The sequence below is a fragment of the Nilaparvata lugens genome, chromosome 1 (assembly GCF_014356525.2).
Source record: "Nilaparvata lugens isolate BPH chromosome 1, ASM1435652v1, whole genome shotgun sequence".
NCBI lineage: Eukaryota > Metazoa > Arthropoda > Insecta > Hemiptera > Delphacidae > Nilaparvata > Nilaparvata lugens.
Window position 1 is genome coordinate 13,045,698 of NC_052504.1, and position 15,888 is coordinate 13,061,585.

A 15,888-nucleotide genomic window follows, 5' to 3' on the forward strand; every position below is an offset into this window, starting at 1 on the left:
TTGAACTTGATATTTGTTGTTGTTACAGAACAACCTGTCGTACACAGTGGGCTTCGTAGTGGTGGTGTTGCGCTTCTTCACCATCACCGGCAAGCATGCCACCCTCAAGATGCTCATGCTCACAGTGGGCGTGTCCGTCTGCAAGAGCTTCTTCATCATCTTTGGAATGTTCCTCCTCGTTTTCTTCTACGCGCTAGCGGGGACAATTCTATTCGGTACCGTCAAGTACGGAGAAGGAATCGGAAGGTGAGTTATTTTTCCTCAGATATAATATAGAAGAAGTAAAAATAAGAAATATTTTTTAAGTCAAAATTTGTTGAAAAAAATTATCATTCATAAAGTTCATCTTTCTTAGTATTAACTATAAAGTTGTAGCAATACCATAAATGTTGACATTTTCAACTACAGTATGGTTCTTGAATGACAAGATAGATACTCGCTCAAATAGATAAGTACTCGTATTTCTATATAAGAGTTTATATAAAAAAGTTTTGGAAAAGGGTACTATGTAACTATTTCTATATGAATTCAAATACTCATATGTTCGTGTAAATTGATGATGAAACAATGAAATCCGTATTTATTTATTTCATTGACAATCACAAGTATCATAATTATAATATATAATATGATTGGGAGAAGACAACAGGCATAGCCCAAAACTGTCTTCTCTCAAATTTTTACAAATAAAAGTTTCAAAGAATGAGGTTAGATTTCACTTTTCACTTCAAAACTAATGACTTAACTGAAAATTTTAAATTTTGATATTTGAAAACTAATTAAAAACAAAAATATTTCACTCAAATTTCTACAAATTGGAATTTTTTAGTAATTTCGCAAAATTTTTAGCCAGAAAAGAAACAACTTCACCATTGTTCCAGGAGAGCGAACTTTGGCTCGCCAGTGACAGGGGTGGCGATGCTGTTTCGCATAGTGACCGGCGAGGACTGGAACAAGATAATGCACGACTGCATGGTGGAGCCGCCTTTCTGCACGGCGGCCGGAAACTACTGGGAGACCGACTGCGGCAACTTTGTCGCGTCACTCATCTACTTCTGCTCCTTCTACGTCATCATCACCTACATTGTGCTCAACCTACTTGTCGGTCAGTTCACCTTTCAATCTCATGGCGTTCGCATTATCAACTTCATAGGTGCCATTATAAGCTTTTTCAATATGTTTTAGCCTTTTTCTTACTGTTTTAGTCCTTCCTTGTAGTACCTTGTCAAGCAGCCTCTTTGAGGTTCGCTTAAGGTAGCTTATTTATTCAATAAACGTTTTTTCTATTCTATTATTCCTATTTGTTTGAATTATGAAATTTCGAAATTCATTCAGTTTATTTTTATTATTTATTTACAATGCAAATGACACTAATGTAATAACATTGGTTGATAAAATAATAAGGTAGTCCTTGTGCTATTTTTCTTCCAAATTTATAGGTGACAAAGTCCAAGATAAGGTTAGAATTTCACGTTTACAATTATAAAATTTTAGTCCAAAATAAACATGGAAACTATAAATTTTGAATTTAGATGGCTTGAATTAATTAAGTGATTAGAAATATTCCACTCAATTACAACTTGTAACTTATAATTTAAGAAAATTTGGAACCATTCAAGAAACACAAATTGTAAACACTATTAGTTACACACTTGTAATAGTGAAGAATGTATGACATTTCTAAGGCGATGTACATTTCATTTGAGGCAACACTAATTTGATTGTTTCTAAGTGTGATTAGTTGTAAGTTCATTTCTGAATGGCCCAGAAATGTTCAAATAACTCTGTAGCATCCTTAAATTGAAAACTTGTTCTATTTATCTAAAATATTTTTGAAACTATTTAATGTGAAACAGAATGAAGGTTACAGAAATATCAAAGAAAATACAAGAAAAGAGAAAAAAGATCGACCACTCAGATGTCGAAGGCACTAGGAAGAGGGGAAGACTTACGAAGAAATGAGAAAATTGTATCGCCCAAGATCTTGCAGAGAAGGGACTAACTCCTAACGAAGCCCATGACCGAGACTCCTGGAAGCGTCTGACCCCACCTGAGTGGGAAGAAGAAGATTTTTTAAACTATTTCTTATAGTAGCCTTTATAAGCTTTCTATAATATCTTGCTATTTAAGAAGTAAGCCTTTAAGCAAAATTACATTTCAATCACATACTCCATAATTCAAAGAAAAAGTAGTGAGGAATTCATTTTTTTTCTGACAATCTGTTTTGTAAACTTCTATACCAAGTTTCTAAATAAACTTATTTTCCAATTCCACATCAAACGCTTCATATATTTGTGTGGTGTGATGCTCGTGATGTTTTGTATTAGTTTGTAAATTAGTATTGTATTGGATGGTTAATTGTAAGAGAGGGCCGGCTGCGCCCTAACTTCGCCCTCCCAGGATTATAATAAAGGCACTAATTCAATAATATTGATTAACAGTCCATTAACTTATGGACAAACTATTGATAACTGAATATTGTATCTATTTTCTCAGCCATCATCATGGAGAACTTTTCCCTGTTCTACTCCAATGAAGAAGATGCCTTACTATCGTATGCTGACATAAGAAACTTTCAAAACACTTGGAACGTTGTGGATATTCATCAGAAGGGTGTCATTCCTGTCAAACGGGTGAGTACACATTGAATTGTTTCAACTAAAACATTATGAACATTTTGAAAAAAGTCGCATTGTTTTAATTATTCAAAGTACTTGAAGTAAAATGGTTATTAACTTCAGTAGTTGTAGCCTAATCTAGTTACTTTTTCTTACAATGTTCTGTTCTATATAATTTAACGCAAACACTATAACTTTGTAGTAGTTTAGACACTATGTTACTTGTAAATATTTGAAAAAACACTTACGTTTCTTAGAGTATTGAGGAATGCATTTCACTCCTGAAGAGGAGCTTCATCAGCCTCAAACGGGCTGAGTGAAGTGCAGGAGTTTTCAGGAGTGAAATGCATTCCTCAGTACTCCAACAAAAGTAAGTGTTGTTTTTTTCAAATATTTACAAGTAACACAGTGTCTGAACTACTACAAAGTTATTATATAGTGTTTCGTCATGGAAAGCAACATCAATGCAAACACTATCTACAAGAGAATGACACAATTTTCTCCTTTCACTTTTCCAGGGAATCATGACGTACATACGTACGGTAAGTCGCTTTTTGATGACTGTAACATATTAGAAAATTATTCAATTGTTTTTCAGGTGAGGTTCATCCTACGCTTACTTAGAGGACGGTTAGAGGTTGATCCACAGAAAGACAGACTACTCTTCAAGCACATGTGCTATGAATTGGAGAAACTCCACAACGGAGAGGATGTCACCTTCCATGATGTACTCAAGTGCGTACATTTCCAGCTACATTTCAATAACGAATCTTCAAAATTCTCAAGTGGATAGAAAATTCAACTACTTATCAAGGCTATATCTGAGTCTAGTAACAATAGTATCGTATCAACGATAAATAACATAACTTTTATTATTATTATTATTATTACCATTCGTCCACTGACCACCTATAAAAGGGGTATTTGGATTTGTCAATGAATATTAGTCTATAATATTGTACGAATAAGTTACATAAAACTGTACAACTAATTTTGCATCTCATAATAAGCTTCATAATCATCAATCGAATATGCACAAATATTTAACAATTCCTTCTTCATCAAGGCTCTAAATTTACGACCTGTGGATGCTCTTAAAAGGGCTGGTAGTTTGTTTTACAATCGAATCCCAGCACTTTTAACTCCTCTCTCTCATATAATGTAGTGCGGTGCGTATCATCTCGCAACTGTTCTCTATGTCTAGTTCCATAATTGTGAAAAATTGTTTTAAATCTATCCTTGTTTTGATCAATAAAGCATATTGCTTTTAGGATATACAAACTTCGAAAAGGTAGAATTTTCATTTGTTTGAAGTATGGTGTACAGCTTGAACGAATCGACTCTCCAACCATTACTCGTATTGCCCACTTCTGGATACGGAATATGTCAATTGCTTGGCTCGAGCTCCCCCAAAATATAATCCCATAGGCCAGAAGGGAATGAAACAATGCAAAATATACATCTTTAAGAGTTCTAGTGTCCAACAATGCTTTAAGATTTCTGAGTACAATTACTACAGAACTCAACTTACTTTTCAAAGATTCTGTATGAGGTCTCCAGGAAATCTAACATAACTCCTAGAACTTTAATGTTGTTTACAGGCTCCACACTGCCTGCTCAATCAAACTTAATCTCAGATGACAATCAAAGGCTGTCATTGATGACTCTGCTCTTTGGAAGAGAGTGAGCAATAATCAATTTTTACTGTGGATGATACCTACATAAACTTTTTGTGTGTGCGTGGGTGATGGAAAATGCGTCAGTGGTTTGATAAGATGTTCAAACATGTCAATCAATCAATCAATGATTTTCAATTAAGCATCCTCAATCAATGCCACCGGTTAGATTCGAACCCACGAATCAGGCGGTGCTAGCACACTGAAGTTTTTAACGCTCCAGACCACTAGACCATCCCGGCCAGAAAATGTTCCAACTTCTAACATCTAACTTGAGATTTAAGATGTTAATTTCTAATGTCTAACTTGAGAAATAAATTTCATTTTTGATGAATCACACCGACCGAAAAGGTAACCTCTAGTAGTTATCTCTTCAATCATGTGTGTATTTTATATAATTTATCAGCGTAAATTTTGAGTCCTATACTGGTAAAAGTTTTCTGCTAAGTTACAAAAATTATACATCTTAATCACCATTACAATTTTTTTAACAATTTATGTTTAGTCACTTCCAAGTTTTAAATTGTATTTTTTGTGTGTGCAACAGCATGCTGTCATACAGATCAGTGGACATCCGCAAAGCCCTTCAACTGGAGGAGCTGTTGGCCAGAGAGGAGTTTGAGTACATCATCGAAGAGGAAGTGGCAAAACAAACCATCAGAACTTGGCTAGAAGGTTGCTTGAAAAAGATCAGAGCTGTCAGCGTGAGTATCTTCCAGTTATTTCAGTTATATTCTTTCTCAGTATTAACACTTAAGACCCGGTTTCTAGAACACTAAGGCCCATTTTGTAGGACAGTTATTAAATCCAATGAACTATTGAATCTATAGGTTTGATGGTCCATTACATTCAATAAGTGTTCTAGGAAGTGGGCCTTAATACTGTAGGAAAAAGATCATTCATTTCTCATTATCATATTTTCATTTTTTAAACAAATCTCTTGAACACAAATGATCATCTAATATAAATTAACTACAAAGTTCATTGTAAGAACTTCATTTTTCTTCTTCTAGTATTATGTAACTTGTATTAATTCCACAGTTTTTTCCATTTGTTTTTGTCTATGTACATTAAGTACATATAATATGTATTTAATAGTACTTTGGGTGCTAATAATCTTCTTATGCTATCTTTTCTCTATGATTGTACGATATTGTTTTATTTTTCTAAATTTGATTTATTGATTGATAATAAGTGAGCATTGAATATAAACATAGAAAGACGTTTTATCAATATGAAACTTGACTTTTCAATAAATCCTATTAATACACTTCAAGTTGCGCTATTCATCAGAGTTGCGCTACTAACAAAATAATTGTAAAGCATCTTGTCAATCAAGCCTCAAGATGATTTTGAGCTCCTCAAGTTTGAATTCATAAGCGACGACTGTAACGACTCTAGCTGTGCGGCTATAGTTCCTCTGTATTAACAGCTGTAGTCGACATAAATTATATAGACTACACTAAGAGACAGCAATAGGCTGCATCCCTTGATACAGCGCGACTAGAGTCGTACCAATTGTCGCTTAGAAATTCAACCTTGACTGAAATGTTGATACGTGTGTACATAATCATTCATGATAATCTATTTTGTTTTACAAGACGGAACACTATATAATAGCTTTGTTGAAGAGACTGAAAATTTTGTCAAAAAATCCACCTTATTTTAATTATGGAAAAGTTCCTCTACATCAATATTCACGCTAGAAACTTAATAACTTTGTTGTAGTCTGGCCACTGTACTTCTCCGTAGAAACACAGTGTGCAGACTACAACAAAATCATAATAGTCATTCCACTGATAAAATGAATCAGATGACTACTTGATTAATTTATGCATACTAATCGGTGTTCTTCTTTACGATTTCAACAGAAACAGCAGAATAGCCTGATAGCAGGGTTAAGAGCAACAAATGAGATTCTGAATACAATGCAGGATACACACCACGATGATAAGGCAAAAGAGGCTAGTTTGGATAGGGACAGCGAAGGAGAACCCAAGGTAACACACAACATTTGCTCGAAAGATTTTAATGGTTCTTGATTTTATTCGATCAATTGGCGATTAATAATCATAATAGACGTATATTTTGCTTCCTGATTTCATTTATGAAACTTTCAACTATTTTATTACTATCGTATTTCATAAAACTTTGAAAAAAATATCAGTCACATCAAAGAATGTGAGTGTTCACATTTTGTTTTCACTATTATTATTACTATCGTATTTCATAAAACTTTAAACTGAAAAAAACACTCACATTCTTTGATGTGACTAAACATCAAAGAATGTGAGTGTTTTTTCCACTCAAGTTTTATGAAATACGATAGTAATAATAATAGTGAAAACAAGATGGATAACCAACAACGAACTATTTTATTATTACAAATTTATTTAGTGGTTCCTCACCCTGTGTTAAACGTTGAGACGTATCTCGTGTATTGTAAGTGCAGTGCAGTTGAAATTAACTTCTTTGAAAATTCATCAAGATTTTTTTTCAAATAGGCTACTATCGATTGATTGATAACGTATTCACTATTACACAGAGTAGAAAATCCATGTTTTTGGGTTTGTGGAAATTTTATAAAATCCGGGAGAATTGAAAATTCGGGTTTCGATGTGCATAAAGTTGAAAAAGCTATATTCAAATTTCATTGCTCCAAATAGTGTCCACAACACTCCTATCATGGAGGGCTGAAAGAAGTTAATGATGCTGGAGAAGAGGCATGTCTGTGGCTCCACAACTTACTAGATTCTATTAGTACCTATTTAATATATCAAGTGTAAAATTATTTTTTTTTAACCTTGGCCTATGAATGCATATATATTATTGTTCCAAATAATTACCGGTCTCTTGATATTTGAGTCTCAAAACTTGACTAGATATTGATGCCACAAACGTACATATTTTTAACGCAGTCTATCGTCTCTTATTATTGTAAAAAATCACTTTTTTGATCCTCTACGAATAAAATTAACTTTCACTCGAGTAATTTCTGGTCATTTTTTACAAATTTCGTGCATGAGTTTAATCAAATACTCAGTAAGTTTGTACTAACCACGGTATTTAGATGAAAACGGTAGGGGTCATGAAATGTGTGCGCAGTGGCCAGCCAGCTAGATTGCGTCATCGCCACCAACCGAGGTTTTTAACACCTATTGACAATAATTTATGAAACTTATTTATTAAAAACAGATGATTGGATATAAAATGACGTCAGCTACACCGGAAATTTAGCACAAACATGCGCGTCACACCTACCGTCTTCATCTATATACCGTGGTACTAACTGGTACTCTAGTGGGTATACTTTATTTATCAATAGATTTTTTAATATGGAAGAATTTAGAGCAATCTGTGCATTTGTATGTTTATAATAATTACCATGGGAGTACAAATCCGAAGGAAAGCGAGGCATAGGAAGACCAAGGAAGAAATGGATGCCGGTACAGGCCAATAGAGCCTAATCCTTGTAAGGAGATGATGATGATGATAATAATTACCCATTTAGTGTACAATAAATGTTTCTTATTAGTGAAGTGTGTTGGGTTGCAGGAGACAGAGGGGGGCGTTGGCGCGGGGGCAGGCGTGGGCGGCAGAGGCGGTGGCAGGGGGGCGGCAAAAGGCGTCAAGGGGGGCGCAGGGGGCATGGCGATTCCGCGGTCGGACAGCGTTGGAAGCAGCTCGGGTCGCAAGTACCTGGCGCCCACTCTCTCCGACCCTCTCTCTCGCACCGACAAGGAGCGGCAGAGTGTCAAGAAGCGCAACAATCGCACACAAGGTAAGCTCTAATGCCTAGTCTCCACACGTTGGCCCAGCCTGGTAAGCTTGGCTGCGTTGGTCTTGCCATCCACAATTTATTTATTTATTTATTTATTATTATTTCATCCACATACCTCCTATAAAAGGGGTATTTGGACTCGTCAATATCGTAAGTCAAAAAAATACAGAACATAAATACATGAAAAGTCAAAACATTTTTTTTTATTCTCTCTAAACCCCATCTCGACGCTCGTACTCTCTGAACACTTCATTTGAGTACGCGCATATGGACAGCAGCTCCTTCTTTAATTGATCTCTGAATTTTGTACCAGTCATTTCTTTTATATGAGCTGGCAATAAATTATACAACCGAATACCAGAACTCCTAACATCTCGCTCATACATGGTTGTCTGGTGTGTGTCGTCTCTTAGGTTGTTCCTATATCTTGTTGGGTATTGATGGAATGTTCCGCCTGTATTGAATTCATGTAGATTTTTTTTCAATGAAGCAGATTGTTTCGAAAATATATAGGCTTGGGAATGGGAGAATTTGATGTTTTTTGAAAAGGGGGCGACAACTTGTTTGAATTGATTATCCCATCATCACTTTCAATGCCCACTTGATGTGGGCAATGCGTGCCCAATCAAGGCCAGCGGTAGCCAGCGACATGATAGAAATTAACTGTATCAACTAAAATGAACACAATAAAAACTATTAGAAAAAGGTGACGTAATAATAATTAATAACAATCAGGCCTATTGCAACTCAATTACACAGAAAAAAAGCAGAGTAGATGACAAAACAGGGAACAGCACGCAATGGTTGATATAGTGTGGATGGGAGGTTTACCAGCGCTGGCCTCCACTCGACAAAAATCGGAGCGATGGCCAACGAAATCGAGCGCTGGCAAACCACACATCCACACTCTGGCGCTGGTCGTCATTTGTACGCGTTGGGCCAACATGTGGATGCGGCATAAAAGTACAATTCCTTAGAGTACATTACCTATAAATTCATTAGATTCGCTAATTCATTAGATTTTAATGTTGTATGAACATAATGGTGGCAGATGAATTTAAAGTGTTGGCTACTATATTGCTTTAAGAATTCATATCTAATCGTTAAGGAATTGCACTTCAACTGTCTGTAACTTTTGTACATAGTTGTATTGTGATATTGTTATGCACCTGCAATGCCCATGCTGTTCTTTTGTTGTGCCCATTTATTCGAAATACTCATAACACTATTAAATTGATTAATTGATACTTTCTTTGATCTTTCCAAAGTTTGTTTGGATGTGTATACATGTATTTGAATACATGCATTAAGTTACACCCAACACTCTCAAACTTAAAGCTACCTTCACCGCTATATTGTGCTTTCATCCAATGGTGAACTAGGTACAATTTTGTTTTTTTCAGGATCCGAGCCAAACAGTTTGCTTATCAGAGATCTACCATTGAACAGAACAGCCCTTCCCAAAGTGTCCAATGTGATGCTCGAAGTGAGAGACTGGTGGCAGGAGCAGCTCGGTTATAACTCTGACTCCAGCGACGAATGTGAACTCTGAATACATTCCGCCTCATTTCACTAATTCACCAAAGTAACAGGTTTGATTCCCTAGATTTTAGGTTTGAAAAGTAACCGAATAGGTTGCATTATCCTAATGTGTTCTTAATAGAGTTGTTTATTGATTGTACCTCAATGCAATCTGAATCTAGAGTTGAAACAAACCTATTTACACTATGGTCACAGAATAGGTACAGAATGGAAACTGTCAATCAAACGCCTATCCAACCAATGCTTTTTACATGGCGCAAACACTAGACACGTCACGTGACCTTAGGAAGTTTAAACCCTGGTCTTCTGATTGGCTCGCGGCAGTGAACGAGATCAATTGATCTGGATCAGTAGAGTGATCCGAACCTCCCATCTATACTATTACAATGCGGCACTTCCTAACAATATGGCGGATTTTTGCGCCAGGTTACTAGCCGAGTTTCCGTACTGTATGTATACTGTGCTATGGTACTCATGCAGCAACGAATAGCTAAACTATTAATATTCATTTATTGATCAATTATACACAGTTCATTAGAATTGATGGAAGGACACACATTACACTTTTAGATCATTAAATATTAGCAGCTCTGGTATTTATATAGTGGGACGTCCACCACTTTTAAAAACTGTCCAAAATAAGATAAATATCCATTGAATTGTAGAATGGTACTAGAAATATTTTATTTGAAACTTTTGTTTTGAAAAACCGATTACCGGTAATTAGATCTGGTCTTGAAGAAGAAATTATGTTCAATAATTCATTCATAAACAATATCATGTTTATATTATAATCTGTCAGTATTTTTCCTAGACTTTTTTAAACTTTAACAAAAGTTACAGAACTGATTTAAAAAGTTGTCTTCACATAAACTACTACCTTCTCAGGCAGTGCCAAACATTGAATAGATGTAGATTATGATAGATAGACTGATTTGGAAATCCATTCCGCTACCTCTCATAGTAGAAGATCTTACTAAATACGAGTAATTAACAGTTTCTTTGAAAACCTCAAGACCAGTATTATTTATTCGGCTCAAATTATATCACAACGCATAAAATAATGCATTTACCTATTATTCTACATAATTTGAATATGTTATGTGATTTGGGAAGTAAAATTTTATTGTTAAGTTTGTTTGTTGTCAATTTGAGATGAAAATCTAGCTGTTGATATTGATGTTTTATATCGTTGTCAAGTATCAAGTGTTGATGAATAAAATAGATTTTACATGACATATTCCTTTATTCGTAAATTTTCGGCCTAATCCATACATTCTCCACCTTTTCACTTCTCAAATAAGTTAGACTTGATGAAACATAAACATTGAGCCCACTCCATATAAAGTGGTTTAGGCCCGCCGTAGACCCACGCTAATCCACGAAAAGCAACTCAAGCCGTGGGATGTTTTGTAAACCATTGCTATAGAATTATTCATAATCAATCAGCTGACAAGTGGATTATTCATTGCATGTATTATTATCATTACACATATGTCTGGAGAAGCCTAGCAATGGTTTACAAAACATCCCACGGCGTGGGTTCCTTTTCGTGGATTAGCGTGGGTCTACTTTGCGGCGGGCCTAAAACCTCGGTTGCTATTGATTATGTTATTTCAATCTCTATAAAACATTTATGCATCAAAACAATCAGAAATTATTGACGCAAACGGAGAATTATCTAGTTAATACAATAGGCACATCGAAATCCTACAGTCTGAACTTTTGTTTAGTTATTCTGATGATGGCACTTGAAATTCCTCAAGGTACTGTACTTTCTCCCATCCTTTTCATACTCTATGTAAATGACTTTTTAAATTTAAGACTTCTAAACTCAACTGTGATATCCTTTGCAGATGATACTGCAGCTATTTTTCATGGTAATTCATGGAATGAAGTTTATACTATAGCTGAAAATAATATCCTTTTAATTAAGAAGTGGTTAGATAAGAATACCTCAAGTTTAAATATTGAAAAAACTAATTACATAACTTTCTCTGCAAATAGAGTAGGGCAGCCTAACGAGAATCAAGATTTGAGACTCCATTCTCAGTGCAATTTAAACTTGGGTAATTGTGATTGTCCCACCATTAAAAAAGTCAATAATATTAAGTATTTGGGAATTATAATTGATGAAAACCTTAAGTGGGATGTTCATATTAAATACATATGTAGAAAAATTAGATATTTATCTTTTAAATTTTACCAAGTTAACAGAATTCTTAATAAGAACCACCTGAAAATGATGTACCATGCTCTAGTCGTCAATTCTGCAGTATGGCATATGTAAAATCTGACAAAGCATCTTTGGAACGGTTTCACTTGTTATTCGTTCCGCTACTACGTAGACATCATGTCGTCATCATGTCTGTCTGTCTGCGCGCTGTGTCTTTTGTGCGTCTGCGCTGTCAGCGACGTCTCAGTCGCGGTTTTTTGCCACTCTCTAATCAGCTGTTTTTCTATACTTCTATTCGTATTTTCTCGTCGGATTTTTTGCCGTTGCAATTTTAATATTTGTGCTATTCGATTTTTTAGAATTTTATCTTGTCTTTTGGCATCTTACCTTTTAGTTATTTGCCACTTTTTCACCAAACGTTTGTGGACGTTTCACGTACGTGGCTACATTTCCGCTTTCCCCTTTTTTCTTACTAGCGTCTTTGCTTTTGCTGTTTGTCGTTCAATGGAGATAGTCGAGTGTGTTCTTCCTGCGCTCGGTCTAAACCTTTCATCTGAATTCATCGGACTTACAAAACCTTTTTAAAGTGTGAATTATTCTTCAGATTAATTCGTTTGTTCTATTCTTCAAGTGTGATTCAATTATTCATCGAGTTCTTCACTCAATTACTCTGGTAAAATTGGATAAACTTTGTCTAAAATTGCAACCGCGTGTGAGCGTTTCATCGCTATTCATTTGATCTACAGAACCTTTTTAAAGTGTGAATTACTCTTCAGATTAATTCGTTTGTTCTATTCTTCAAGTGTGATTCAATTATTCATCGAGTTCTTCACTCAATTACTCTGGTAAAATTGGATAAACTTTGTCTAAAATTGCAACCTTGTGTGAGCTTCAGTTGCCATTCTTCTACAATTGGTTTCACCTCGTGAACCTCAAACTTTCAAGTGCATCATCTCTACTGTTTGGAAATCAATCCAAAAATTCCACAATTTGAAGATCGGATTATTCGTTTGGAATTCTACCCGCTCCAGCCTACCTTTCCATTGGGGGATTCGCCTGCTGTATTGGACGTTTCCATGCTTGTCATTGCATGGCCTAATCACTTCATCGCTTGCTGATGTCCTGTTCCTGTTGGTATTGCGGAGTCGTTGCCTGTCTGCCTGGCCGCATCTCCTCTTCAAAATTTTATTCAGGTTATGTAATTCGTTCTTTTCAAGTTTCATTTACGTATGTATCATTATTGTTTTATTAATGTCTATCTTGACATTCAACTCATTGAGGCCACTGACGCCTACTAATGTCTATCTTGACATTCAACTCATTGAGGCCACTGACGCCTACTAATGTCTATCTTGACATTCAACTCATTGAGGCCACTGACGCCTACTTACTATTTGATTAATGTCTATCTTGACATGCAATTCGCTAAGGCTACCGACGCCTATTAATTCATTGTATTTAACAGCTACCCTTGGCTTCACAAGTGATTTTCTGAGGCCACTGACGCCTATATAATTGTATTCAATAGTAGCAACTATTAATTCATTGGATTTGACAGCTATCCTTGGCTTTACAAGTGATTTATTGAAGGCCACTGTCGCCTATTATTAATGTCTATCTTGACATTCTTTCACTGAGGCTACCGACGCCTACCTATTGTTTAGTTAATGTCTAGCTTGACATTCATTTCACTGAGGCCATCGACGCCTATTTATTTATTGGATTTGACAGCTACTCTTGGCTTTACAAGTGATTCATTGAAGGCCACTGTCGCCTATTACTCGTTCCAATTGATGTCTGTCTTGACATTCAATTCATTGAAGGCCCATGTCGCCTATATTCAACCCGGACTGTCCTCATTGTATTTATTAGCTACCCTTAGCTCTTAAGTGATATTTTTAAGGCCAATAACGCCTATTATTGTTAGGTCGAAATCTAATTTGACATTCAAATCACTGAAGGCCTATGCCGCATATATTTTTATGTATGTTATTTGCTGAGCATTTCTTACAGCTTATTGTCATTTTTTAATCATTATTATTGTACCTTAGTAATAACTTTCATTATTGCACTCAAATTATTCATTTCAGGTATCATTATTAATACCTTTGCATTTATTGCAATATCATTAATACCAATATCATTAATAATTTAATATCATTAATACCTTTGCAGTTATTGTCAGAACTTAATGGTCATTAATGTCATTGACCTAATTTCATTTAAATGTTGTAGTTCTCTACATTATTTCACATGTTGTAATTTTCCCAAGATTTGACTCATTGTTTTTGTATGTGGCCATCTGCCTATTATTATTTAAGGATTCAAAGACTTAACCTACTTACAATTGCCTTTGTATGTGGCCATCTGCCTATTATTAATTTATTGATCTCAAAATATTTGATTCAATTGTTTGTATGTGGCCATCTGTCTATTATTAATTTATTGATCTCAAAATATTTTATACAATTGTTTTTGTATGTGGCCATCTTCCTACTATTATCATCTTATTATTATTAAATCTTATATTGTTGATTCATTTAGTCTTTTATTGGCGTACTTACCACATTTCAAGCTATCAGTATTTTTATGTACAGAATTCAAAGATTTATTTGTAGGTATTTATACCAACTATCATCCACAGTCCACTGCCCTGCCCTTGGATTCTGTCAGCATAGTTGTTTGGGGAGGCTGTTTCAACTGTCATATTGCTGAATTATTTGTAGCACAAAAACTGCTAATTAAAACTATATTAAGCAAACCCAGGCTCTATCCAACGGATATGGTTTTTAGTGATTTTGAGGTCATGACTATACGTCAATTATACATAAAAACCGTATTGAGTACTTAATAAAATATAGATCCGATTTTCCTCTCACAATAAACTCTACTCTTAATTATTATAATCTAAGGGCCACTGCGAACAAATATGTAACCTATAACACTAATATTGAATGTATAAGGAGGCAATTAATTTACATAGGTACTAAAATAATAAACCTCATTCCAAATCACTTTCTCATGGACAATAAGATCAGCGGAAAAATTAAACTGGACATACAGTAATTTCTTCTTCCATTTAGATATATGACTCGAGATTTCTGCTCCAGCATTTTTTTCTTAGTTTTTTTCATTTTTCAGTGGACTCGCTCACCTTTATTTTGAGTACCTATTCCTCTGTTTTCTTCCTTCCCCCCATTTCTCCTTTCTTTTTTCCTCATTACTTCTCTTCTCTTCTTTGCCTGCCTATTACATGGGAAACCATAGTTGGCTAGGTATCTTCCTCTCTTTTTTTTTCTCTTCTCCAACACACCCAAACACTAAGCCCATGGTTTTTTATATTTGTAACATTTTATTGTGTTTTATTTGTTTCGTAGATCTTTGTAATTTTGTTTTGTCTTGTTTTGTGTGTTTTTAATAAATAAAAAAATTCATGTTAATTCTGGTTGAAATCTTTCAATATAGTTTTGAAATCTGCAAAACGTTATGCTTCTGTCACAGGATAAATTATAGAGAACTTTGAAGGTTCTATTCAACTACAAAATATTTCATAAAAGATCTTTGACCGCATAATACCATTGAAAAATTATTATTTTTTAAATCTATCATCAAATCTTTGATAAAATTTGTAAATGATCTACGTATGTCAAAGATCTTCGATTGAATATTTAATAGTGTAATATGCACTCTAGGCACGTTAATGAGCATCAACACGAAGGACGCCATTCTTCCGATGCTATTAACAAATTAATCCTTATCATAAGAATCCATCCTGATTATTTTGGCAATTATTCCTAATTATTCATAGTTTGTGATTTATTTCAATTGTTTATGTCGTGAGAAATTTATTTCATGTACAGCATTGTCAATACTTGCGTCATCCCTCATCCGGTAAATGCATATTCAAGTTTTTTTCTGAGGATCATGTCAACATAAGTCGAGGCTTGTGCGTGGGTAATGGGAAGGATGATGATAACAGATGTAAAAAATCTTGATTAATTATGGGAGAGGTTCATAGATGGATACAAATGTGAGATTCATACTCATTTTGAACTACGTGCAACATGGAACAAGAATAAATCATAAAACAAGAAA

The 15,888-nt window shown here is 34.8% G+C and overlaps 1 protein-coding gene across 2 annotated transcripts in view; it reads left to right on the plus strand.

Moving 5' to 3' along the window:
- LOC111064065 (sodium leak channel non-selective protein) overlaps positions 1–10,855 on the plus strand; it is a 59,764-nt gene extending 48,909 nt beyond the window's left edge. Inside the window, exons 23-30 of one of the 2 annotated variants that reach the window (XM_039430584.1) lie at positions 29–246; positions 882–1,105; positions 2,497–2,633; positions 3,217–3,353; positions 4,842–4,998; positions 6,166–6,294; positions 7,835–8,075; positions 9,479–10,855. In XM_039430584.1, the coding sequence (XP_039286518.1) occupies positions 29–246; positions 882–1,105; positions 2,497–2,633; positions 3,217–3,353; positions 4,842–4,998; positions 6,166–6,294; positions 7,835–8,075; positions 9,479–9,627 (1,392 nt within the window). In that variant the 3' untranslated portion in view covers positions 9,628–10,855. The remainder of the gene's footprint in view (positions 1–28; positions 247–881; positions 1,106–2,496; positions 2,634–3,216; positions 3,354–4,841; positions 4,999–6,165; positions 6,295–7,834; positions 8,076–9,478) is intronic. The other variant, XM_039430592.1, reaches the window with a different exon arrangement.
- The last annotated feature ends 5,033 nt before the right edge of the window (positions 10,856–15,888 follow it).